The sequence below is a fragment of the Seriola dumerili genome, unplaced genomic scaffold (assembly GCF_002260705.1).
Source record: "Seriola dumerili isolate Sdu_G_001 unplaced genomic scaffold, Sdu_1.0 BDQW01000398.1, whole genome shotgun sequence".
NCBI classification, from domain to species: Eukaryota; Metazoa; Chordata; class Actinopteri; order Carangiformes; family Carangidae; genus Seriola; species Seriola dumerili.
The window spans coordinates 695,624-722,424 of record NW_019174653.1 but is presented as its reverse complement, the minus strand read 5'-3'; the positions used below and the strand labels follow the sequence as shown (position 1 = coordinate 722,424).

The following is a 26,801-nucleotide window of genomic DNA, read 5'->3' as shown; positions in this document are numbered from 1 at the left end:
GGAGACAGAGGAAGATGAGGGTGTTTTTTGGGACTCTGGTCTTCGTCTCTCTGCTGTGGTCAGTCTGCAGCGTCTCTCCCTCTTCTCGACCTGCAGAGGAATGCTCCGGCATGTCCGTCCGTAAGTTTTCTTCTCTTCCTCAAGTGAACACATGGACAGGTAGAGACAGGTCCGACGCCCAGCGGGGTCACATCAGGATCAGGTGTTTTTATTAGTCGTTGTCTGAGACAGATTTCAACAGTCAGATTCAGGTGTGTATGTTCCCATTTCTCTGTCTTTGTGAGGACCCTGGTAACTTTTAGTCCCTGAAACAAGAGACGTTCTATCAAAGAGAGAACGTTTTTATTAAAGAGAGAACGTTCCTTTAAAGATGGAACATTTTATTAAAGACAGAACATTTTACTAAAGAGAGAATGTTCTATTAAACACAGAACGTTCTATTGAAGAGAAAATGTTTTATTGAATTGAGAACTTTTTATTAAATTTTATTGAATGGACCACTTTAGTGTGTTCCGGTCTCTGCAGGTCTAAAGACAGTCTGTGTGTTCTGGTCTCTGCAGGTCTAAGGACAGTCTGACATGGGTTCTGGTCTCTGCAGGTCTAAAGAGAGTCTGACATGTGTTCTGGTCTCTGCAGGTCTAAGGACAGTCTGACATGGGTTCTGGTCTCTGCAGGTCTAAAGAGAGTCTGACATGTGTTCTGGTCTCTGCAGGTCTAAGGACAGTCTGACATGGGTTCTGGTCTCTGCAGGTCTAAAGAGAGTCTGACATGTGTTCTGGTCTCTGCAGGTCTAAGGACAGTCTGACATGGGTTCTGGTCTCTGCAGGTCTAAAGAGAGTCTGACATGTGTTCTGGTCTCTGCAGGTCTAAGGACAGTCTGACATGGGTTCTGGTCTCTGCAGGTCTAAAGAGAGTCTGACATGTGTTCTGGTCTCTGCAGGTCTAAGGACAGTCTGACATGGGTTCTGGTCTCTGCAGGTCTAAAGAGAGTCTGACATGTGTTCTGGTCTCTGCAGGTCTAAGGACAGTCTGACATGGGTTCTGGTCTCTGCAGGTCTAAAGAGAGTCTGACATGTGTTCTGGTCTCTGCAGGTCTAAGGACAGTCTGACATGGGTTCTGGTCTCTGCAGGTCTAAAGAGAGTCTGACATGTGTTCTGGTCTCTGCAGGTCTAAGGACAGTCTGACATGGGTTCTGGTCTCTGCAGGTCTAAAGAGAGTCTGACATGTGTTCTGGTCTCTGCAGGTCTAAGGACAGTCTGACATGGGTTCTGGTCTCTGCAGGTCTAAAGAGAGTCTGACATGTGTTCTGGTCTCTGCAGGTCTAAGGACAGTCTGACATGGGTTCTGGTCTCTGCAGGTCTAAAGAGAGTCTGACATGTGTTCTGGTCTCTGCAGGTCTAAGGACAGTCTGACATGGGTTCTGGTCTCTGCAGGTCTAAAGAGAGTCTGACATGTGTTCTGGTCTCTGCAGGTCTAAGGACAGTCTGACATGGGTTCTGGTCTCTGCAGGTCTAAAGAGAGTCTGACATGTGTTCTGGTCTCTGCAGGTCTAAGGACAGTCTGACATGGGTTCTGGTCTCTGCAGGTCTAAAGAGAGTCTGACATGTGTTCTGGTCTCTGCAGGTCTAAGGACAGTCTGACATGGGTTCTGGTCTCTGCAGGTCTAAAGAGAGTCTGACATGTGTTCTGGTCTCTGCAGGTCTAAGGACAGTCTGACATGGGTTCTGGTCTCTGCAGGTCTAAAGAGAGTCTGACATGTGTTCTGGTCTCTGCAGGTCTAAGGACAGTCTGACATGGGTTCTGGTCTCTGCAGGTCTAAAGAGAGTCTGACATGTGTTCTGGTCTCTGCAGGTCTAAGGACAGTCTGACATGGGTTCTGGTCTCTGCAGGTCTAAAGAGAGTCTGACATGTGTTCTGGTCTCTGCAGGTCTAAGGACAGTCTGACATGGGTTCTGGTCTCTGCAGGTCTAAAGAGAGTCTGACATGTGTTCTGGTCTCTGCAGGTCTAAGGACAGTCTGACATGGGTTCTGGTCTCTGCAGGTCTAAAGAGAGTCTGACATGTGTTCTGGTCTCTGCAGGTCTAAGGACAGTCTGACATGGGTTCTGGTCTCTGCAGGTCTAAAGAGAGTCTGACATGTGTTCTGGTCTCTGCAGGTCTAAGGACAGTCTGACATGGGTTCTGGTCTCTGCAGGTCTAAAGAGAGTCTGACATGTGTTCTGGTCTCTGCAGGTCTAAGGACAGTCTGTGTGTTCTGGTCTCTGCAGGTCTAAGGACAGACTGACATTTGTTCTGGTCTCTGCAGGTCTAAAGACAGTCTGTGTGTTCTGGTCTCCGCAGGTCTAAAGACAGTCTGACATGTGTTCTGGTCTCTGCAGGGCTAAAGACAGTCTGTGTGTTCTGGTCTCCGCAGGTCTAAAGACAGTCTGACATGTGTTCTGGTCTCTGCAGGGCTAAAGACAGTCTGTGTGTTCTGGTCTCCGCAGGTCTAAAGACAGTCTGACATGTGTTCTGGTCTCTGCAGGGCTAAAGACAGTCTGTGTGTTCTGGTCTCCGCAGGTCTAAAGACAGTCTGACATGTGTTCTGGTCTCTGCAGGGCTAAAGACAGTCTGTGTGTTCTGGTCTCCGCAGGTCTAAAGACAGTCTGACATGTGTTCTGGTCTCTGCAGGGCTAAAGACAGTCTGTGTGTTCTGGTCTCCGCAGGTCTAAAGACAGTCTGACATGTGTTCTGGTCTCTGCAGGGCTAAAGACAGTCTGTGTGTTCTGGTCTCCGCAGGTCTAAAGACAGTCTGACATGTGTTCTGGTCTCTGCAGGGCTAAAGACAGTCTGTGTGTTCTGGTCTCCGCAGGTCTAAAGACAGTCTGACATGTGTTCTGGTCTCTGCAGGGCTAAAGACAGTCTGTGTGTTCTGGTCTCCGCAGGTCTAAAGACAGTCTGACATGTGTTCTGGTCTCTGCAGGGCTAAAGACAGTCTGTGTGTTCTGGTCTCCGCAGGTCTAAAGACAGTCTGACATGTGTTCTGGTCTCTGCAGGGCTAAAGACAGTCTGTGTGTTCTGGTCTCCGCAGGTCTAAAGACAGTCTGACATGTGTTCTGGTCTCTGCAGGGCTAAAGACAGTCTGTGTGTTCTGGTCTCCGCAGGTCTAAAGACAGTCTGACATGTGTTCTGGTCTCTGCAGGGCTAAAGACAGTCTGTGTGTTCTGGTCTCCGCAGGTCTAAAGACAGTCTGACATGTGTTCTGGTCTCTGCAGGGCTAAAGACAGTCTGTGTGTTCTGGTCTCCGCAGGTCTAAAGACAGTCTGACATGTGTTCTGGTCTCTGCAGGGCTAAAGACAGTCTGTGTGTTCTGGTCTCCGCAGGTCTAAAGACAGTCTGACATGTGTTCTGGTCTCTGCAGGGCTAAAGACAGTCTGTGTGTTCTGGTCTCCGCAGGTCTAAAGACAGTCTGACATGTGTTCTGGTCTCTGCAGGGCTAAAGACAGTCTGTGTGTTCTGGTCTCCGCAGGTCTAAAGACAGTCTGACATGTGTTCTGGTCTCTGCAGGGCTAAAGACAGTCTGTGTGTTCTGGTCTCCGCAGGTCTAAAGACAGTCTGACATGTGTTCTGGTCTCTGCAGGGCTAAAGACAGTCTGTGTGTTCTGGTCTCCGCAGGTCTAAAGACAGTCTGACATGTGTTCTGGTCTCTGCAGGGCTAAAGACAGTCTGTGTGTTCTGGTCTCCGCAGGTCTAAAGACAGTCTGACATGTGTTCTGGTCTCTGCAGGGCTAAAGACAGTCTGTGTGTTCTGGTCTCCGCAGGTCTAAAGACAGTCTGACATGTGTTCTGGTCTCTGCAGGGCTAAAGACAGTCTGTGTGTTCTGGTCTCCGCAGGTCTAAAGACAGTCTGACATGTGTTCTGGTCTCTGCAGGGCTAAAGACAGTCTGTGTGTTCTGGTCTCCGCAGGTCTAAAGACAGTCTGACATGTGTTCTGGTCTCTGCAGGGCTAAAGACAGTCTGTGTGTTCTGGTCTCCGCAGGTCTAAAGACAGTCTGACATGTGTTCTGGTCTCTGCAGGGCTAAAGACAGTCTGTGTGTTCTGGTCTCTGCAGGTCTAAGGACAGACTGACGTGTTGTGGTCTCTGCAGGTCTAAAGACAGTCTGACATGTGTTCTGGTCTCTGCAGGTCTAAAGACAGTCTGACATGTGTTCTGGTCTCTGCAGGTCTGCGGGCCTTCAAGCTGATGACCACCTGCAACTTCACCACTCTGAAGGAGAAGCAGCTGAAGGAGATCCAGGCTCCGACCACAAATCTGTACCTGCCGGTCCTGTACCTGCTAGCCTTCATCGTAGGTCTGCCCTCCAACCTGCTGGCTCTGTGGATTTTGGTGTTCAGGACCAAACCGCTGCCGTCCACCACGCTGCTCATCAACCTGACGGCTGCCGACTGCCTGCTGCTGCTGGTGCTGCCGTTCCGTATCGTGTACCACTTCAGGGGGAACCACTGGGAGCTGGGAGAAGCTTTCTGCCGCGTTGTCATGGCCGTGTTTTATGGCAACATGTACGGGTCTGTGTTGTGTCTGGCACTTGTGGCTCTGGACCGATACATCGCTTTGGTTCACCCATTTGGCGCCAAGACACTGCGCAGCCAGCGGATGTCCCTGTACATGACAGCGGTGGTGTGGACGGTGGTGCTGGCCGCCATGCTGCCACTGCTGGTGTCGCAGCAGACCTACGTGCTGGACGAGCTGCAGATCACCACCTGCCATGACGCGCTGCCTGAGGAGGAGCAGGAGAACTACTTCCTACCGTATTTCGCCACCTTGTTCTCCGTCTGCTTCCTGCTGCCTTTCGCGGTTGTCCTGTTCTGCCATTGCGCTGTGCTGCACACCCTACTGGCCGAGGGGAAACGCTACAGTCACGCCATCTGGGTCACGGTGCTGGTCCTGCTGGTCTTCATCGGATGTCTGCTGCCCAGCAACGTCCTCCTCCTACTCACCTACGCCGACAACTTGGTGGACGGAGATGGCGAGGACTTTTATGTCCCCTACATGGTTAGCTTAGCGGTTAGCACCTTCAACAGCTGCATTGACCCCTTCATCTTCTATTACGTGTCGGTGGAGTTCAGAGAGAAGGCCAGGAGCGCTCTGTGCTGTCACAGCATCTCTGGAGACAGATCGTCCTCTCTGGGGAACAATGTGTCCTACTCCTGCTCATCATCAGGCCTGAGGTCAAAGGTCACCCTGCTGTCTCACTCCAGTCAGAGGACGTCAGAGACAGTGTGAGGAGGCATCAGACCTGCAGGTGTTTCTCACTCTGAGTCCATCTGAATCATCATCAGTCCTGTCCACATTCAGGAGACCTGAAGATGTCTCACACCATTTATTTTTATCAGGACCCTTTAGACGAGTATCCCAGCATGCATTTCACACCAACCAGCGGTGATGTTGAGTCACACTCAATTGTTTTCATTTCTCACATCATCAGTTCATTACAATAAATTCACTGTGATGTTTTTCTCCTGAGATGAACTTTCAGTCAGAGTCCATGGTCATCTTCCTGTAGAGAACAACGGCATCAAAGATGTTTGTGTTACGTTCCTGATGGACCTTGATTAGCATTTCACAAAGTAACTCTAACAGGCAGATCTCATGAATGAATCAGATCAAGGATCAACATGAAGGAGCAAAAGACAAACCTCTTGTTTCCACGGTTACACATACATTAAAACATAGTCAAGAAACATGAAATGTCAAACAGCTCATCTGGTCACAGTATGCCCACTCACATTTCTGTATTTTCTTTTTCATTTTTACTTAAATAACACACACTGTGGGAAGTGAGGTCACAACTGCTGAGCTGAAGAGCAGCAGGACCACAGGTGCATTAACTGGACAGGTGAAACAGGTGCCTTGAGTGTTCTTTGTTCTATGTCCTTGATACCTTTGTTCCTGAGTGTTTCAGTGAGTCGTTAATTTCATTGTTTGTTTATGTTGTTGTTCAGTAGAACATCTGATCTCTTTGTTTGTTCTCACATGATTATATATTTCATAATATGATGAATTTGACTTTCTGCTTCCTAATGCTCTCATCTGTAACCACTCACACCTGACTGACTGCAGCAAAGATTAAATACTTCCAAATGGAACCTGCTGACTGCTTCTCCTGCTTTGCTCATATTCATTAAGTCCAATAATCCTAGAACACATACAGCGGGGAAAAGAAATATTGAACGCGTCAACATTTTTCTCAGTAAATTTATTTCTGATGGGGCTATTGACACGAAATTGTCACCAGATGTCGGTAACAACCTGAGTCATCCACACATACAAAGAAATCAAAACATATATGTCCATAAATTAAGTTATGTGTAATAAAGTGAAATGACACAGGGAATAAGTATTGAACACATGAAGAAAAGGAGGTGCAAAAAGGCATGGAAAGCCAAGAAATCAGCTGAAATCTGTCAGTATTTAGAAAGCTATCCTGCCCCCTATCAGTGCAAATTAATATCAGCTGGTTTAGTCCTAATTGATGGCCTATAAAAAGATTTCTCATTACCAAGGTGTCACACAATGGGCATCTCATGATGGGTAAAAGCAAAGAGCTCTCGCAAGACCTTTGCAACCTTATTGTTGCAAAACATACTGATGGCATTGGTTACAGACATATTTCTAAACTTCTGAATGTTCCAGTGAGCACCGTTGGGGCCATTATCTGGAAGTGGAAAGAACATCATTTCACCATAAACCGGCCACAACCAGGTGCTCTTCGCAAGGTTTCTGACAGAGGAGACAAAAGAATAACCAGAAGAGTTTCCAAGAGCCAAGGACCACTCGCAGAGAGCTTCAGAAAGACCTGGAATTAGCAGGTACAGTTGTTTCAAAGAAAACAATAAGTAATGCACTCAACCACCATGGCCTCTATACACACTCACCGCGCAAGACTCCATTGTTGAAGAAAAAGCACATTGAAGCTTTCAGCCGCTCTGCTCCCCAACTCTGGAACTCTCTCCCACCAGACACCCATAACATTGTTTCTTTACCCCAGTTCAAATCAAGACTCAAAACTCATCTGTTTCAATCTGCATGTTCGCTATAATGCCATCAGTATGTTTTGCAACAATAAGGTTGCAAAGGTCTTGCGAGAGCTCTTTGCTTTTACCCATCATGAGATGCCCATTGTGTGACACCTTGGTAATGAGAAATCTTTTTATAGGCCATCAATTAGGACTCAACCAGCTGATATTAATTTGCACTGATAGGGGGCAGGATAGCTTTCTAAATACTGACAGATTTCAGCTGATTTCTTGGCTTTCCATGCCTTTTTGCACCTCCTTTTCTTCATGTGTTCAATACTTAGTCCCTGTGTCATTTCACTTTATTACACATAACTTAATTTATGGACATATATGTTTTGATTTCTTTGTATGTGTGGATGACTCAGGTTGTTACCGACATCTGGTGACAATTTCATGTCAATAGACCCATTAGAAATACTGTATATTTACTGAGAAAAATGTTGACACATTCAATACTTATTTTCCCCGCTGTACATGTGGGTCTGTCACCAGAACTGGTTCTTCAGGACCAAATTGAATTCTGAAAATGTGACGGTAGTTGTTTTTCTACAGAACCATGAGTACTGAAGGAACCGTAGATGTGGTAGGTACTGGAGGTGTGACTCCTGCAGGACTAACGAGGGCAGTATAATAACCCTACAGGAGCTCTAGTCTGTAATGGGTTTCCTCCGCAGGGGGTCTTGACTCAGCTGTAGAGTCACTGCTCCTTCATGTCTAAAGGAGCCAGTTGAGATGGTTCTGGTTAGGATCCTCCTGGGCGCCTTCCTTTACAGGTTATCTGAGCATGTCCAATTGAGAGAAGGCCCAGAACTCACAAGAGGGATCATATATCCCATCTGGTCTGGGGATGCCACAGGATCCAGTAGGAGCTGGAAAATGTTGCTGGGGAGAGGGAGGTCTGGAATACCCTGCTTAGCCTGCTGCCACTGAGACCTGACTTCGGATAAGAGGAAGATGGATGGATGGATGGATGGATGGGTGGATGAACCTTTTACCTTTAACATTCCTTTACTTCTAGTTTGTGGATTTAGTTTCAGGCTTAGTTGTGGGTTGTTGGACTCAGGCTACTAGTCAGACCACACTTTAGCCAGATCTCTCGACCCAGACTTTGTCAGAGTCATATGAATAACAACATAAGAAAAATAAACAAATGCAATTACTTTTGATATGGATGAAAGAAAACATGATGGCTGCAGTGAACCGATTCCGGGCTCTGTGTACAGTCCAAGGTCAGTCAGTAACATCTCCTAATCCAGATCAATCAAACCCAGACCTCAGTACAGCAGGAAACTCCACCCAGGCTTTTATATCCTGTTTACACAGACTGGTACCAAAGGTGAGTCTGACAGTGACGCAGGTCTTAGGTTTACTTTCTTGTCAGAGATCCTATTTTATTGGGGAGAAGACTCAATTGCATGGCAAAAGAACTGAACAGAACATTAGCAGAGATTGTTATTGTTTGTTTGGTGAGAGGAGTTACTCAGCACTGAATAAACTGAACTGAAAAGTGATTTTTTTTATTGAACCCAGACAGAAAAAGTCATACGTACTTTACATAAAGCACTTTTCACTGTGATTCATTCAACTTCTCTGGTGTTAGACAGAGAACTAAATAACTTGTATGTGATTAGAAAAAAAACATGTAAAATCTGCTTTTGGAAAGAAACCATAAACGGGGGGGGGGGGACGACGACCCACCACCACCACCACCACCATCTACAAAACATCCTAATTCAACAGTTTGTTTATAGCTGCACAGTGGCAGACCAGAATTTTCAACTTCTTTAGTAAAGTACTGTTGGTAGCTGATGCTAATGCTAACTCTAATGTAGTAAATGGTTCACTCATTAACAGTTGTGATGTGGTTTTGCCTTTTTCAGATATATTGAAGAATCTTCAACCTAGAACCAGGACTAAAGTCTGAACCAGCACCGAGAGAAGGTGGAGACATGTCCTCACAAAGAAATATAAATCAATAAACCAATAAACAGATGATCTGAACCAAAATAAATTTTAATTTCATCCTTCATGAAACCTTCCAGAACAATCAGGAGACAAACAGCTTGTAGGATAATGTACAACAGATGTCTGATCCAGTGTTAGAGGAAGACTGGGACCAGTCAGACTGTATTATGGGAGGACTGGTCCTGTCTCAGTGGTTTTGGTGAGGACACGTCACAGTTTAAAACATTAATGGTTTTAAAATAAATTAAACATGAATAAATCCAGTGAATCAACAGTTAAACTGCTGCAGTGTTAAACACAGAGACAGTGTCCGTCCAGTTACCATCAAACACATTCATGTTTTCATTCAAACTCCTCCCATTAAAACCAAAGGAACTGGTTTCTCTGCACAGGAACATTGAGCTTATGTCATCAACAGCTACAGAGTTTATACAGATATGTATGTTATGACTGATATGACTTTAACTGGTATCTTTATATAAAGTTTAAAAATATGATCAGAATCAGGATCAGGGTCAGGGTCAGGGTCAGGATCAGGATCAGAACCGATGATGAAACAAAGCAACAACAGTTCACTTAAGGAGACCGGCAGAGATCAGTCCACCTGAGTCCAGTCTAATCCAGCTCACTCCCTCACCAACAGAACCAACAACTGTGAGTCAGGTGACCTCTCAGCCAATCACAGTGTCCTCTGCCTTGAGACCTGCCCCATTGAGTCAGACAGCAGGAACTGCAGACAGTGACAATAAGAGCAGGACTTAAAACAAACTGGAGTCTAGCTGTGGTCCAGACCCCCCCACCCCCCCACCCCCCTGGACCCAGACTTTGTAAGTTCTCAGACATCATACGGCCTCTCCTCCTCCTCCTCGTCCTCCTCTTCCTCAGTGTTCTTGGTGAAAGCAGACGACAGCTCCTGCAGCAGGAGTTCCTGTGACAGTGTACAGACTCCCTGCAGCTGCTGCCTCCTCACTGCTGGCTGATGGGGGGCGTTCAAGTCCGGAGAGCCCCAGTCTGTTTCTCCGTCACCTCCTCCACCTCCACTGCTGCTGCTGTGCTCCAGAGTCTCCAGAGAGCCTCCCACGGTCCGAACCCGGTCGGGGACAATTGTGGGATCCAGATGTTCGGTTTCCATGGAAACTAGTCTGAGCCGCGGGTGGTCTGGGACCTCCTGGGTCTCTGCAGCACTGCTGGACAGGAAGCTGGTCTCCAGAGATTTCAGGACCTGCAGGCCGAAGTCTCCGACCTCCTCATAGAGCGGCTCAGGGAGGTCTGGAGACTCTGAACGCTCCTCGAAGGAGTCCGGCTGCACCTTCATGGGCTGCAGACACAGAGACAATGAAGACCACATTAGACCTACACAAAACCACCTCATCTCAACTTCTACAAAATAAAAGCACAAAGTTCTAACTAGTCAAACAAGCAAATAAAACAAGAACAAAATACTCACAAAGTACATGGAGAGAGTTCGTCTGTCATGTAACTTCCTCTTCAGAGACAAGAAAATACAAAAGTCTGATGAGTTATTGTAAAGATGACAACATAAGAGTTCAGTGTGGACGGCATAAACTGACTCCATTAAAACGTGTCGGACTGTGTTTATAACCTGTATAGTCATGGAACTGTTGTTTTAAACTGATGAAATAATAGAAGTTGAACACAGTGATGAATATTTACTTATTTACTGAACATTTTCATCAGTTTTGGACTAAGAGTCTCACCAGCGTCTGATTGGCTGACAGCATGCTGCTGTTGCTCTCGTCTCCTCTGATGGGGACGAGTGGCATCGTGCCGAACTTCTGTTTGGAGATATCTGACGAGGAGTGACGCCTCAACACCGGAGGACCGGGGTCATCGTTCTGGAAAGAATTAAAGAAGAAGACGAGAGTCAGCGAGGAATCAAGACCACACAGATCCAGAGAGTCTGTCTGAATGTGATCCTGGATCAGGTCTTCAGTCTGCAGGTGAACTCGGTCAGAGCAGAGTTAAACTGACCTGAGCTTTGAGGAAGCTGGTGATCCAGTCCCACAGGTCGGCCTCACAGCTGCAGGACAGGTACCTGAGACAGAGACACAGGTGAACTGAACTGAGACTTCAGCCTGGTCTTTACAACATGAGGAACACCTGAGACCTCATCCTCACAGAGAACTACAGTTCACTTTAGATCCAGATCCTGCTGTTTCGTGCTCTGACAGGTGAGTCAGGACAGGTAAGTCTGGACAGGTGAGTCAGGACAGGTGAGTCTTCATCAGAGCTTTACATGAACTTATTATTATCATCACTTTTAATTTATTCATGTTTTTACCTTTGGTCTTTTTCGTGTGAAGAGCTTTGAGCTGCAGATTATTTATTGATTAAATCATCATCAATATCCTAATTACAGCAGAATGACTTGATGTTATACAAGTGATCAGTTGTTCTCTGTTCTCCCTGGCTCCAGGTGAGATCGATAAAAATGTCGATGACGATCAGCTGATGTTGACAGCTGGATACTTACAGCTGGTGTTTGTCCGACATCACTGTGAACCCCCACCTGCAGGTGGGAACAGGTTGTTAATAATCAGCTGATCACAGGTATGTTTCAGAGTTCATCAGCTGACTTATCATGTACTAACACTGCTGACCTCTGACCTCTGTGAACTCAGTTATAACTGGTGACATTATGTCCTGTCTCAGTCTTGAAAATATCCTCTATTAAAAGTTCCTGAAGGTCTCGGAACTTTCCTACAACAAGTTCAAAATCTTCAATCAAGTTAAGGATGTATTTCCACTTTTATTTGATTTCTTTTGTTTCAGTCAGTTGATTTTTGTCAGTAATACAGTTTATAGAAAGTTATCCATTTCTAAACTCTTTTGTTATTCATTTATTTCCTCTCTTTCTTTTCTTCAAGATCCTCTCTGAAACAGTCCAGGGGAGAAGAACCTTTTATATGAGGAGTTCTGGGCTGTAGCCTATGTTGTAAAGTTGTAAAGTTGCTGTAATGTTGACATGTGCTGTAAAGTTGACATGTGCTGTAAAATTGTAAAGTTGCTGTAAAGTTGACATATGTTGTAAAGTTGTTGTAAAGTTGCTGTAAAGATGCTGTAAAGTTGGCATGTGCTGTAAAGTTGCCGTAAAGTTGAAACGTGCTGTAAAGCTGTAAAGTTGCTGTAAAGTTGAAGCGTGATGTAAAGTTGACATATATATGTTTCACTGTACAAATTGTATATTTTGGTAGTGTCATGCTACACTGATGCTCTGTTGTACTTTATATGAATCTGTTTTCTGTCTGTGTTGAAAATCCAAAAAAAAAATTCTTTGAGAAAAAAAAACACTGACTACTCTTTAATGCGGCCTACTGATGAATTAATGAATGAATCGAAGAGTGGATGAATGAATGAATGAGTGAATGAATAAGTGAAAAAATGGATGAATGAATGAAAGAGTGGATGAATAAGTGAATGAATGAGTGAATGGATGAATGAATGAGTGAATGAATGAGTGAATGGATGAATGGATGAATGAATGAGTGAATGAATGAATGAAAAAATTTATGGATAAGTGAATGACTGAGTGAGTGAATAAATGAATGAATGAGTGAATGAAAAAATGAATGGATGAGTGAATGAATGAGTGAATTAATGAATAAATTAATGGGTGAATGAAGGGATGAATGAAAAAATGAATGAATGAATGAATGGATGTGTGAGTGCCCTGATATTAAGTTTTAGTATAAAAACATGAAACATCATTAATAAATCAGAGTGAGTGACTTCACTCTGCCTCAACTCTCTGTCTATACAGCTCTGGAACATCCCCACTGTGTTCATACAGAGTCCGTCAGTGAGTGGTTGAATGGTGCTGTGATCACAGAAGGCGCCATGAGGTCACTGGGTTAGAACAGCGTTGTTGATTCTCGTTGCAGTCAGCTACACAATAATACTAATATAATAATAATTAGATTCCTCTCCTGCTCTTATTTTCTCCATCTGCATGTTCTGATGTAAAATTTTTATTTTCAGAGTGACACAAAGAAACAAAGTCAACTCAACAAAATATAAAAACCAGGTCTGACTTTGACAGGATCACATGATGACATGTAGGATTTGAGTGACAGCTTCCTGTTACCTTGTTGGAGCTTTCAGTTTCCTGCGGATGCCGATGTAGATCTTCATGGACGCCAGAGACCACTCCTTCTCTGGTTTGATGCTCTGAACAACAACACAGACCAGTCAGGAGGATATGGAACATGGTTCTGACAGAAACCCTGATCTGTGGTCTGAGGTTCTGATAGAAACCCAGTTCTTGTGGACTGGTTACCTTCTTATCTTTAAGCAGCAGCAGTTTGTGCTCTTTGATCTGAAATGTTCTTTCCTGGAACTTGTTCCCCTGAAGAAGCTTTGGAGGTTCTTCACGACACCTCAACAGACCGACCTTCATGATCTCACTCTTATAGGCTGAGATAGAAAGAAAGAGAGAGACAAAACATCACCCGAGGCTTTTCCATCATTTATTCAAACCAACAACTGATCAGTGTGTGTGTGTGTGTGTGTGTGTGTGTGTGTGTGTGTGTGTGTGTGTGTGTGTGTTGGACCTACAGGTGAGGATGTTGATGCCCTCTCCTTTAGGAACTCTCTTCACCACCAGGTAAGCTGAGCTTGGGTCAGCCATCTTACACCACTGCAGGGCCTGCTCCAGGACTTTCTCTTTGGGGTGTAATGGGCGCTCTGAGAGAGACAGACAGGTGTCCAGGTGTCAGAGAGACAGACAGGTGTCCACGTGACAGAGAGAAAGACAGGTGTCCAGGTGTGTCAGAGAGACAGACAAGTGTCCAGGTGTCAGAGGGACAATCAGGTGTCCAGGGGACAGAAAGACAGACAGGTTTCCACCTGACAGAGAGACAGACAGGTGTCCAGGTGTGTCAGAGAGACAGTCAGGTGTCCAGGGGACAGAGAGACAGACAGGTGTACAGGTATTGTGGTGCTGTCTCACCCAGCTGTCCATCCTCGATGGCCTCAAACGTCATCCACACGTCTTTGTCTCCGGCCGGGACGTTCCTCATGTACAGAACCTGATTGGTCAGCTCCTCAGCACACATGGTGGGAGACACCTGCAGGGGTCAGAGGTCACACACTGTGACACCACAACTTTTCCATATCCCAGCATGCACTGGGACAGAGGTGGGGTACAAGCTGTGAGGTCACATGTGACAAAAAAATTCCTGCTGTGTCATGATTGGCTGTTTACAGTTTACCTTTGACACTCTGTCACCATCACTGATTACCACTCATTAATTACCAATTAATAATCATTGATTACTGATTACTAATAAGTGATTACTGATCACTACTAATTGATCACTACTCACTGATTACTGATCACTAATCACTGATTACTAATCACTAATCACTGTACACTAATAACTGATTACTAATCACACTGATTACTGATTACTAATCATTGATTACTGATCACTAATAACTGATGACTAATCACTGACTACTAATAACTGATTACTAATCACTGATTATTGATCACTAATAACTGATTGCTAATCACTCATTACAGTGATCAGTGATGAAGATGAGTGATCATTACAGTAATATTAGTAATATTCAGACTTACTTTGAGAGTGAGGCAGTAATAACAGTATCAGACTCTTCATCAGTGATGAAGATGAGTGTTATCATTATTAATGATTGATTGATTATTGATGGGTAATATTTACACTTACTTTTAGAGTGATGCAGCAGTCTGGAATCTTCATCTCCAGATAAACCTCAATGATCAGATCACCGGCCTGAGACAGCTGCAAACACACAATAACTGATCAATAAGTGATCAATAAATGTCAGATATAAACAACCTATTACTGACCTGTTTAACCAACTCATTAACTTGCCAAACACTGATCAGTTCATTCATATTATGACCTGAGATAATGTCTTATTATTTATCATTAAACGATGATATGACATCATCACTGTGAGACCACCTGTGTGTCCTTCCAGGTGGTGATGAGGCTGATCTCCAGCTCGATCTGAGTCTGATGCTCCTCATCAATCTGAAACACAAACACACTGAGTGAGTACCTGTCATCTGATGTCACCTGATCAGGTCAACTGATGTCACCTGACGTCACCTGATCAGGTCACCTGACGTCACCTGATGTCATCTGACGTCACACTCACCTCAAAGACTTGAAGGTAGTTGTCGATCAGATCCTCAACAATCTTCACCTCGTGCTCTCCTTTCCCGTCGGTCTGAAACAGACTGGGAGCGAACAGCAGCGACAGGTTCTTTGTGCACATCTGGTTCAGACCAGCACACTTCTGGACCCTGAGGGGGACAAACAGCTGCTGTTAGAACACCTGCTTCACGCTGCTGTCGGACTAGTCTCAGGTCAGGTGAGCTCACCTGTACAGGTGACTGATGAGAGCAGCCAGAGTCATCCTGTTGACTCGAGGAAGACTCCGGATGATTTCTTTGTACCGGTCCAGTCTCTGACTCCTCTGAGGGATTTCTGAGGAAATTCCGTTTCATTACACAACAACACCACAACAACCACAAAAAAACAACAACAACAATAATACCACAACAACAACAACCACAACCACCACCACAACAACACCACAACCACAACAACCACACCACAACAACAACAACACCACAACCACAACAAACACCGAAACAACAACCACAAAAAACAACAATAATACTATGACAACAACAACAACAACCACCACCACCACCACCACAACAACAACAACAACCACAACCACCAACACAACAACAACAACCACAACCACCACAACCACAATAACCCCACCACAACCACAACAACAACAACCACCACCACCACCACCACAACAACAACAACACCCACAACCACCACCACAACAACACCACAACCACAACACCGAAACAACAACCACAAAAAACAACAATAATACTACGACAACAACAACAACACCCACAACCACCACCACAACAACACCACAACCACAACACCGAAACAACAACCACAAAAAACAACAATAATACTACGACAACAACAACAACAACCACACCCACCACCACAACAACAACAACCACAATCACCACAACCAAAATAACCACACCACATCCACAACAACAACCACAACCACCACAACCACAACAACCACACCACAACAACAACACCACAACCACAACACCGAAACAACAACCACAAAAACAACAATACTACGACAACAACAACAACAACCACCACCACCACAACAACAACCACAACCACCACCACAACAACAACAACCACAACCACCACAACCAAAATAACCACACCACAACCACAACAACAACCACAACCACCACCACAACAACAACAACCACAACCACCACAACCAAAATAACCACACCACAACCACAACAACAACCACAACCACCACCACCACAACAACAACACCACAACCACAACAACAACAACCACAACCACAACCACCACCACCACAACAACAACACCACAACCACAACAAACACCGCAACAACAGCAACCCCAACAACAACACCACAACAACAATAATACCACCACCACAACAACAACCACAAAAAACAACAATAATACCACCACACCCACAACAACACCACAACCACAACCACCACCACCACAACAACAACACCACAACCACAACAAACACCCAAACAACAGCAACCACAACAACAACACCACAACAACAATAACACCACCACCACAACAACAACCACCACACCACAACAACAACCACACCACAACAACAACACCACAACCACAACAACCACAACAACAACAACACCACAACCACAACAACAACCACAACAACAACCACACCACAACAACCACAACATCTACCGAAACAACAATAACCACAACAACACCACAAGAACCACAACAACACCATAACCATAACCATAAATAAAACAACAACAACCACAACAATTGCAACAACCACAACAACAACCACAACCACAACCACAACCACAACCACAACCACACCACAACAACCACAACAACAACAACAACACAACAACCACAACAACAGAACAAAAACAACAACAACCTCATCAACAACAAAAACAACAACAACCACAACAGCAATAACAACCACCACCACAACAACAACAACAACAACATCACAACAACAACCACCACCATAACAACAACCACAACAACCACAACACCCCAACAACCACAATCACAACAACAACAACACAACAACAACCACACAACAGAACAACAATCATAAACAAACAACAGCAACAAAACAACAACAACAACACAACAACCATAACTACAACAACAATCATAAACAAACAACAGCAACAAAACAACAACAACAACAACAACAACAACAAACACAACAAACACAACCATAACATCTGATTATTCAACCTGCTACACACTGACAGACACATCCTGACTTTCAGTCCTTGTTTTCCCTTCAGACCTCGAGATGTCTAATAAATCTAACACCGAGACAAGTCCAAGATCAGACCTACACCTGAACCCTGGCAGCACAGACTATGGTCTGGATTGAACAGGACTCACTGGCGGCCTCCTGCCACAGCGGGTGGAGGTCGGCCATGAAGATGGGGTCGTCGATCTCTCTGAAGAACCTCTTCAGGACGTCCGTCACATCCTCGATGAAGTGGTCTCCGATCCGCAGTTTGACGTTTCGAGCATCTTTGCGAAACTCTTCCATCAGCAGTTTGATCCTGGACTTGGCCCCATTCTTCCTGTAGATCCCCTCGTGGCCCAGACCTACAGAGAACCAGAACCAGAACTATTAGCTTTGAGAAACAGAATCACTGGACGATGAGAGAAAAGATCCTGATCTGTAAATGCCACATAGAGCAGTCATCTCTAAGGTAACAGGTAGTTTCATGTCTCATGTCTCTGCCCCCCTCACCATACTGAGTGATGAAGGCGATGCAGCTGTCCACGATGATGGGGATGTCGTTCCTACTCAGCTGTTGTTCCCTCAGAGTGTTTCCTTTCCCGCCGGCGGCTCGCTGGATGTCTGAGTACCACAGAGAGAAATCTGTGCGTCCGACCCCCTGCAGGTGCAGAGTCCTGACGAGGACAGGAGACCAGAACATGAAGGGGGACAGAAGTGAAACCAACAGCAGAGAAACTGGGATGAGCAGAATCTTCCTCTCACCTTCCCTTCTCCACTAAGACCAGAATGTCCTTCTTCTCGTGGTTCTCGTTCTCGGAGGCGAGACCTTCAACACAAACACAGACACTTTGATCTAAACTGCTCTAAAACAGACTATTTGTAGACCAGGAGCAGGACTGCATGGGACACTGACTGAGCTCCTGCAGGCGGTTCAGGTTAATGATGTCCTCTGCTGCTCCATCGTTCCTGGGACAAATGAAGAGGTTGGACTTCTGTAGGACGAAGTAGGCCTCCTTCCACTGCTGAGGGTCCAACATGGCACGGTACCGCAGCAGCCCCACCCGCTCAAACTCCCTGGTCAGCAGACAGTGACAGCTGAGCGGTGTCGCAGCCTGATGGTCAACAACAGTATCAATATCAGATTTATTGTTATTTTATCTACAGACCAGGTGATCAATCAATCAATCATCATGATGACTACAAGGGACTGGACTACACCCCTGAACTAAGCTTGAGGTTTTAGTTATCACAGCAAAGACAGAGATACTGAGCTCCAACAAAATACCAACCCCCCCAAAAAGAGCTTGGCTTCTTCTTGTCTGGATTCTGATCAATCAGATGGGGGGGTATCTCACCTTCCCGATGGCCTTGGTCCAGCTGTGCAGAGCGTCAGCCGTCTCCAAACCAAACTGAAAGAGTTTCTCGGACGTTAGATACAACTCGAAGGTGTAACGGAACCTGAGGGGGCGGGACAGAGAGATGCACACCTTTACAACTGAAAGCTTCTGTTTCCATGGATTCATATGAATGATGAGTGAGTGTACCTGTCAATGAATCCATTGTTGTTGTTGGAGGAGTCGGGCCGGCTGACTCCCAGACAGATGATGTCTCTAACACTGATCTGCAGACAGGGATCAGCTGATCGGTCCGACTCGTATAGCAGCAGAGACTGATCCACCGAACACCAGAACTTCTGGAAGTCTGGATCAGGATCAGAAGGGGGACGTGGTTTTAAATGATCTCAGTCCCCAGAAACAAGTTTCTGTACTCATCAATAAACAGGCTGAACTTCTTCATGTTCGTTTCCATGGAAACATGAAATAACAGATAAGAAATGTAACAGAAAAGAGTAGCTCTGTTTAAATGAAAGATCCATCCATTATTAATTATTATCAATAACATTGTATTATTGGAAACTCTCCATATATGTTGAACTGTGACACACACACACACACACACCCCTCACCATCTCGAGTTCTCCTGGACAGTGTTCCTCTGTTGACGGAGCCGGACTTGTAGATGAAACCAGAGTGAAGAACAGGCTGCATGATCTCATCGTACACACTGGGATCTGATGAAGAACACACACACACACACACACACACACACACACACACACACACACACACACAGTCATTGTTACTGTTGTTGTCTAACAGTACAGTACAGCTGTTCTTATCTTTAGATCAGAATAAGTTGATCAGCTGATCTGGAGTCAGCTGTGTGAACAGAAACATGACCATCTGGAAATACACCAGAGTCCAGACCTGAGGGGGGGCAGTGATCCAGCAGCTGATGGTGTTGTTGGCAGCCATTGGCGTCACTGGCAAGACGAGCTGACTCTGCCTCTGAGAAAATCTGAGTGACGGTTTTCAGAAGAGTCTGTTCAGAGACCGCTGAACACAAGACCTGTTAATGAGAGAGAGACATCAACAGAGAGAGAGAGAGAGAGAGATGTACATATATATACTGTATATATATCACATATTATAAACATGTGATCGACATGATGTGATTCTTAGATTGTCCACATGATATTGACCCATGTTGGTCACATGTGACCTCTGACACGTGAAGCAGCCTGTTGTGGTTTCAGGTAGAGACCAGGACTCAGACCTTGAGCAGCTCCTCCTGGCTGCTGAGGGAGGGGTGGGGGAGGCGGTACCGTCCCTCTCTGTACTTCTGAGTGATGAAGTCTCTCCTCGTCTCAGGTGAGGCATCACAATCCAGCTCCTCCGACACAGACAGACGGGCTGACCAGAATTCGTTGGCCCGGTCGTTCCCCAGCATGATGAACAGCTGACGACACAAACAAACAAACAAACAAACAAGTCAACAACAACAACAACAACAACATGGCTCAGGTTTGAGCTGGTGATCACAGAACAGACAGAACTAACATGTACATTGAACACGCCTCCTTCACGTGTTTAAAACATGGAGCCAGTCTTACCCTTGTTTCAAAGTAAAAGTCCTACGAGGGTTCCTGATGTAACTACAGTTCTATGAATTCTGGACGACCACACTGCATCAAGTGGAGCCTGGATACCTGAACCTGCAGTCATGTGACTGCATTTACCATGTGACTTCACATTTACAATGTGACTGCACATGTACTGAGTGATGACTATGTAGCTCTGACACGTTTTAGTTTGAAACTATGTTTCAGTCTGGACGGCAGGAACCCACGTTCACTTCCTGTCTGGGTCTAATCAGTTACACATCTGTCCCTGATTCGTCACACTCCTGTCACATCTTTTCACACATTTACCTTCACATAAACCTAAAGTCAACAACAGCCTGCACAGGTGTCCAGAGACCACTCCTACAGGTGGAAAGGTGGTTCTGGTCTCACCTGGACGATCTCGTTGCTCCACACGCTGGTGTCCAGCTTCAGACTCTGAACTTTAGAGACCATTGTCCCCAGACCTCTGTGCTGCCCTGCGCGCGCACACACACACACACACACACACACACACACACACACACACACACAGTCTGTTCATGAACAGCAGTTTTACTTAAATGTCAGTTGGTCCTGTTCTGAGTCTGAGTCTGTCATATAACTCATCTCCATGGAAACTGTCTCATTTTGACCTTTATGTCTCTCAGGTATAAAACACAGGTGTTCTGCTGACTGTGTCTGGACCATACTGGTCTGATCCAGACAGGCTGACAGGTGGTTGCTGAGATCTGGAGGGTAACTGTCATGTTACTAGGTGGTTGCCAGGTGAGCTGTTTTGGATGGTGGGGGTTTAGTTGCTATAGTGATAATCAAGTGCTCCTGGCGGAAACAAAGATGTTGGTTGGTGGTTGCTAGGTTACAGGATGTACAGGATTGTTTCTGTGATGATTTAAAGGAACAAAGAGAACTGATCAGTATATACCCTCAGACTATCCTACCTGCACAGTTCTTGCAGATGACCACACACAGGTTGATGGAGGCCCAGTCCGGGTTCAGGGCCTTGCAGTCAGCACACATCCTGTTGGATCTGTTGGACCAGATCTTCTCGGCCACCTCGTAGTCTGACAGAGTCTCTGCGATGGACTCCTGCAGGGCCTCCATCCAGTCCCGCTTCTCCCGGTCAGACTCCGCCGTGAAGCTAAGGAGGCGAAACAGAGGTCTGTGGTGAGGTCTAGTGGATGGTCGCCTCGGCAACGGCATTTTAAAGACACAAAAGCAGTTTTTAACGTTCAGTCTTTATACTGATTGAGACGGAGGAGACGGAGTTTCAGTCTGAGTCCAGAGCTGCAGGGATTTACTGTAAGGAGCTTTCTCTCAGTCCATGACCTGGTTTTTGGACCAAATGGCTCAGACTCGCAGAGACCTGCCAGGCTGAGACCAAAGACCCCGGACCTGACGTGTCTCTGCCTTTAGACCTTCTTTTAGACTGTTTGGGGCATTTAGAGGTTTAAAGGAGACACAACACTGAGATTCATCCTTCTTTAGAGAACGTTCATTCAACACGGTACAGGTCCTGAGTCCTGACCCGGCTCAAGACTCAGGACCTGGACTCTGGACTCTGGACTCTGATGGTACCTGAAGGTCTTGTAGGGAGTGATGAGGTCGAAGCTTTTGTGTTTTCCATCTCTGATTGTCGCTCCTCGAGCTTCAATCACTGTGATCCCGATCCCGTTATGAAAACACTGGAGACACAAGTAGACACATTAACGACCTGCACACACATACACACACATATCAATGACCCACACACACACACACACCAACGACCTACACACACACACACACACACACACACACACACACACACACACACTGGATCAATAATCAGCTGTATGTCCATCACAGTGTTTTACACCGTAAAAAAGTTTTTATGGATCTTTAAGGTTTTTAAATCCGGACTCACCTGTTCACTCTTGTAGATCCAGATCTGGTCTGTGTTGATGGCAGCGTAAACTCGGGATTTGGTTCCTTTCAGTTCCAGGGCTCCGTGTCTCTGACAGTGAGAACCAGGACCGAACCGCCTCCGACCAAACACCAGCTGATCCCTGACGTGGTCCTGCAGTGTGGAAACCCAGCGCCGCCTCAGCACTGACACATAGAGAGGCAGAGCATCTTCATCATCATAATCATCATAATCATCATCGTCATCATCATCATGTGCATCATCATCATCAATATCAATATCATCATCATCATCATCATCATCATCAATATCAATATCATCATCAGACTGGTCATGTGACAGACCAGAGACCAGCCTGACTGACGCAGCTCAGAGGAACAGATCTGCTTACATCAGTCACACTGATACAGTCCAGTGTGTGTGTGAGTGTGTGTGTGAGTGTGAGTGTGTGTGTGTGTGTGTGTGTGTGAGTGTGTGTGTGTGTTTTTGTGTGTGTGTGTGGGTGTGTGTGTGTGTGGGTGTGTGTGTGTGTGTGTGTGTGTGTGTGTGTGTGTGTGTGTGTGTGTGTGTGTGTGTGTGTGTGTGTGTGTGAGCTCACCTTCATTATCAGTCCTGAACACAAAGATTCTCTGACTCGTCACTATTTCAAATTTATTGTCTTTGGCTGGGCGGGCCATCTGGATGGCAGCCAATGGGATCACTCCTTTAGGGTAGACGTCCTGAAACAGTGAGACAGAGCCGTTACAACTACTGAGACTCTGTCAGGAAACACTGTGTGTGTGTGTGTGTGTGTGTGTGTGTGTGTGTGTGTGTGTGTGTGTGTGTTTGGGGGGGTCAGGGTCCGGAGGATTTGTTTACATGGTTGTGGAGGCTGGTTTTGGTTACAGGCTGTTGATATTTGAGGTTCACATGGCAACAGTTCAGTCATATGTTGTACCTTCTCACTGCCGAAGTACATTAGGTTTTTTCCATCAAACTTCACATAACGTTTCTGGAAAACATAGTTCCTGAAAAATAAAAACACACATGAGAGACATTCAGTCATTTACCACTTACAATAAACCGTGACTCTGATGGGATTAATGATAATATCCTTTACAATATTCATATTTATAATATTTATAATATCATGTTTCACAGATCTGGTTCATCAGTGTTGTTTGAGTTAGACACAAAAATCTTACCAAAGAAGAACTTTTTAGTTTTTAGGCAGAGATTGAGGAAGAGGAAGAGAGAAACACACCCAGTGGAGGATGAAGAGTCAGAGGATGAAGAAGAGGAGGAGGAGGAGGTGACAAGGCAGAGGCAGCTCCTGAGGAGGCAGGAAACACAGGGAGGAGCAGAGAGGAAGAGACGCAGCAGGACAACCAGCACTGAGGTCTGATCCCTGACAAACACACACACACAATCTGTGTCACTGATGTCTTTAACTTTCAGAAACATTCAACCACTGTGATTGGTCAGGTGAGAACGTGAGCGGAGCTCCACCATCTCCTTTCTCAGTGTTTATCGGCGTTTGGACCCAGGAGACCTGACATCATCAGATTAGACTGGAACCTCCTCAAGAACCTTTTACAAATCTCAGATACCTCCTTCATAACATCTGGAACCTCCTCAGTTCCACAGCTTCTTTAGAACCTCTGCATTCTCTTTAAATCTCATTAAAGACCCTTGGAACCTACTGGGGAAACGATTTAAACTCTTAAGGAACCTCTGGAACGTCCTCAAGACCCCGTACAGTCTCTTAAGAACCTCTGAAACCTGTCCAAGGACATCTGGTATCTCCTCATACCAGCTAACCCACAACCAGCTGTTTAAATCAAATGTACCTCTGCGTTTTTTTTCTCTCTAACTAGGTCTTTAAATCAAACGCACCCCTGTGGAGACAGCTTGTCCAGCCAGCCGCTGATGATGGGCGGGGCTCTCTCAGTCAAGGAGGTGTAGCTGGCATAGGGGGAGATGGTCAGGTCCTCATCGGTCTCTGAGTGGAAGGTGTGGGGGGGCAGAGAGAGGCAGCGGAGGGGGGGCGGAGGTTCTCCAACGGTGCTGTAACCCTGAGAATCTCCGGAGTGAAGAGCCTGAGACAAACGCTTGGTCCAGAAGAACTTGTGACCCCTGAAGATACAAATAAAACTTTATTGAAATATGACATCACAGCCTGAGAACCAATGAGATCCATGTCCCAGGCTCAGGCACATTTCATCCTGTAAATTCTTTTATTGTGAAATATGTGAACACTTATATTTTGAAACGTATAAAGAAATGATTCCCCATCTTTTTTACATTATTATCAGTTTTAACATAACTGTATTTTTCCAACACAAGAATAATATCATACATATTATTTAATATTTATAATATTATCTGTCCTCAAAGTAAAATATCAAAAATCACTATCATGTTCCACTCATGACAGTGTCTCAGTACATTTTTATATTTTGATGGATATATTTTTTTCATAAATTCAAATTCTGTCATTTTAACCCACTTTTCTGCCTTTTCTTACAGAAACTCGTCTGTCAGTTCCTCTGAGCCTTAAATTATATGATATGATGAAAAGTGTCTCCAACAACATTAATTGAGTTTTGTCTGCGTTTAATGATCTTGAATTTAATGAGCTGAGACTATAATATGATAAAGTCAAAGTTAGTTAGTTAGTAGATTAATCTTAATGCATCTGAGAGAGGAGAGCCACATATAAATAAAACTGTATCATCTGCATATAGTCCGTCAGGGTTCTCTATCAGCCCACTTTTACATTTGTCTTTATTTGAATAAGGAAGTTGTTCATAATAGTTTTAGTACCTGTGGATATGAAATATAAAAATATGATAATGAAAAGTTTTACAAATATTATTTATATAACGAGATAATAAAAGTGGGCCGAGTATAGAACCCTAAGGAAATTCACAGTGCTACAATATGCAGATGATACAGTTTTATTTATGTCTTTTGGGCCTCTCCTGTCCAATCACCTGTTCAGTATTTCCAAACTGTTTACAGTTCTGTGTAACAAATTATCTGGTGTGTCAGGATAAGTAATATTGTTGTCTGGCGTCTTACCCATGATTCTCTGCATGTTTCTCCTCTTCCCTCCTCGTCTCTCTTCCCTCCAGTCTGCTTCTTTCACTCTGGATCTGCAATGAGATGTTAAAAGGTTAATGCCATGATTCTTCCCTCATTTCAAACTAACGACCACAGGGTTTAAGACTTGACCAGCTGTAGAGGATCTGTGACCATTAAGGGAACATCATCAATCTGATGAGTAGGTAGGAGACAGTGAATGAGACAATTAGGGAGAAGACGAGCTGCGGTTCCTCACCTCACAGGTGTGTGGATGTCTCCTGGTTTGGAAAACAGTCTCACAGTAAGGACTGATCTCCTCCTCAGGGTCATCTGTGGAAGCTGTCAGCAGGTGAACAGAGGACACTGAGTTAGCTAGGTTCTCTGTGGACTGTGATCTGACCCTGAACCCCTGATGGTGAGACCACAATGTAAAGTCTTCAGTAACGGTTTATGGTGTCTGAACTTACCTTGGGCTGATCCTGAAGAGTTGTTACTTAAAGTGCTGCCACTGAAAACACAAACACATCAACAAGCCATCACTACTTGGTTTACAGAGATAGAGGTTCAGGTGTTCAGTTGGTTGGTCAGTTGGTCAATTGGTTGGTCAGTTGGTTTATCAGTTGGTCAGTTGGTTGGTCATTCAGTTAGTTAATCAGTTGGTCAGTTGGTTGGTCGGTTGGTTTATCAGTTAGTCAGTCGGTTGGTCAGTTGGTTGGTAGGTTGGTTGGTCAGTTGGTTGGTTGGTCGGTCGGTTTGTCAGTTGGTTGGTTGGTTGGTTGGTTGGTCAGTTGGTTGGTCGGTTGGTTGGTCAGTTGATTGGTCAGTTGGTTGGTCAGTTGGTTGGTTGGTCGGTCGGTCGGTCAGTTGGTTGGTTGGTTGGTTGGTCAGTTGGTTGGTCAGTTGGTTGGTCAGTTGGTTGGTCAGTTGGTTGGTTAGTTGGTTGGTCAGTTGGTTGGTTGGTCGGTCGGTCGGTCAGTTGGTCGGTTGGTTGGTTGGTCAGTTGGTTGGTCGGTCGGTCGGTCGGTCGGTTGGTCAGTATTTAGGTCGGAGTATTTTTGTGGAAGTGAGACAGGACAGTGAAAATGCTACTCTGGGACTTCCGGTTTAGCAAATGAGTGGGTAGATGAAGTGATAAAACATAGAAAAGCCAAAATTCAAACGCGCAACCAGAGAGAGGATGAGTACTAAAAGGGAACTTACCAAAAAAGAAACGGAGAAGAAGCAAAGAGAGCAAGAAAAAATGGAAGATAGAAAGGGAGACGATAGGTCAGATGCCGCTAACGATGACATGCTAGCTAGCATGAAGGCATGCTTTGACAACGTGTCTAAGCAGATTCAGACCAATAGCGAGGAAAACCGAAAAGAAATGAAGGACATTCGAGAGAGTATTCAAAATCTGGGAAGTATGTTGAGACAAGAACTAGCCACTTTTAAGGAGGAGATGGGCCAC

At 45.2% G+C, this 26,801-nt stretch overlaps 2 protein-coding genes across 3 annotated transcripts in view; one reads left to right on the top strand and one right to left on the bottom strand.

Annotated features, from left to right (window-relative positions):
• Positions 1-6,096, top strand: f2rl3 (F2R like thrombin or trypsin receptor 3). 2 transcript variants are annotated; one of them, XM_022761341.1, is made up of 2 exons: positions 1-120; positions 4,205-6,096. In XM_022761341.1, exons 1-2 carry the CDS (start codon positions 15-17, stop codon positions 5,263-5,265), a joined length of 1,167 nt encoding a protein of 388 aa, XP_022617062.1. In that variant the 5' UTR covers positions 1-14; the 3' UTR covers positions 5,266-6,096. The 2 variants fall into 2 exon arrangements, with proteins under 2 accessions (XP_022617062.1, XP_022617063.1); XM_022761342.1 differs by having other exon boundaries at positions 84-112.
• Positions 6,097-9,844: 3,748 nt separating this feature from the next.
• arap3 (ArfGAP with RhoGAP domain, ankyrin repeat and PH domain 3) overlaps positions 9,845-26,801 on the bottom strand; it is a 29,139-nt gene continuing 12,182 nt past the window's right edge. The window contains exons 4-35 of the mRNA XM_022761351.1: positions 25,819-25,859; positions 25,608-25,690; positions 25,349-25,422; positions 24,161-24,400; positions 23,223-23,292; positions 22,884-23,004; positions 22,286-22,470; positions 21,958-22,064; positions 21,321-21,520; positions 20,773-20,858; positions 20,034-20,216; positions 19,685-19,826; positions 19,384-19,488; positions 18,962-19,118; positions 18,773-18,875; positions 18,331-18,529; positions 18,180-18,243; positions 17,928-18,091; positions 17,567-17,779; positions 15,421-15,526; positions 15,195-15,342; positions 14,999-15,067; positions 14,738-14,812; positions 13,996-14,113; positions 13,602-13,730; positions 13,324-13,460; positions 13,132-13,214; positions 11,521-11,556; positions 11,019-11,082; positions 10,745-10,882; positions 10,474-10,512; positions 9,845-10,344 (exon numbers count right to left, since the gene is read on the bottom strand). Of these exons, the coding sequence (XP_022617072.1) occupies positions 9,862-10,344; positions 10,474-10,512; positions 10,745-10,882; positions 11,019-11,082; positions 11,521-11,556; positions 13,132-13,214; positions 13,324-13,460; positions 13,602-13,730; positions 13,996-14,113; positions 14,738-14,812; positions 14,999-15,067; positions 15,195-15,342; positions 15,421-15,526; positions 17,567-17,779; positions 17,928-18,091; positions 18,180-18,243; positions 18,331-18,529; positions 18,773-18,875; positions 18,962-19,118; positions 19,384-19,488; positions 19,685-19,826; positions 20,034-20,216; positions 20,773-20,858; positions 21,321-21,520; positions 21,958-22,064; positions 22,286-22,470; positions 22,884-23,004; positions 23,223-23,292; positions 24,161-24,400; positions 25,349-25,422; positions 25,608-25,690; positions 25,819-25,859 (4,162 nt within the window). The 3' untranslated portion in view covers positions 9,845-9,861. The remainder of the gene's footprint in view (positions 10,345-10,473; positions 10,513-10,744; positions 10,883-11,018; positions 11,083-11,520; positions 11,557-13,131; positions 13,215-13,323; positions 13,461-13,601; positions 13,731-13,995; positions 14,114-14,737; positions 14,813-14,998; positions 15,068-15,194; positions 15,343-15,420; positions 15,527-17,566; positions 17,780-17,927; positions 18,092-18,179; positions 18,244-18,330; positions 18,530-18,772; positions 18,876-18,961; positions 19,119-19,383; positions 19,489-19,684; positions 19,827-20,033; positions 20,217-20,772; positions 20,859-21,320; positions 21,521-21,957; positions 22,065-22,285; positions 22,471-22,883; positions 23,005-23,222; positions 23,293-24,160; positions 24,401-25,348; positions 25,423-25,607; positions 25,691-25,818; positions 25,860-26,801) is intronic.

Coding starts and splice junctions, on each gene's coding strand:
- f2rl3 (XM_022761341.1), top strand. CDS start 15: ATGAGGGTGTTTTTTGGGACTCTGGTCTTCGTCTCTCTGCTGTGGTCA. Junction 121..4,204: donor ATGCTCCGGCATGTCCGTCC/GTAAGTTTTCTT, acceptor TGGTCTCTGCAG/GTCTGCGGGCCTTCAAGCTG.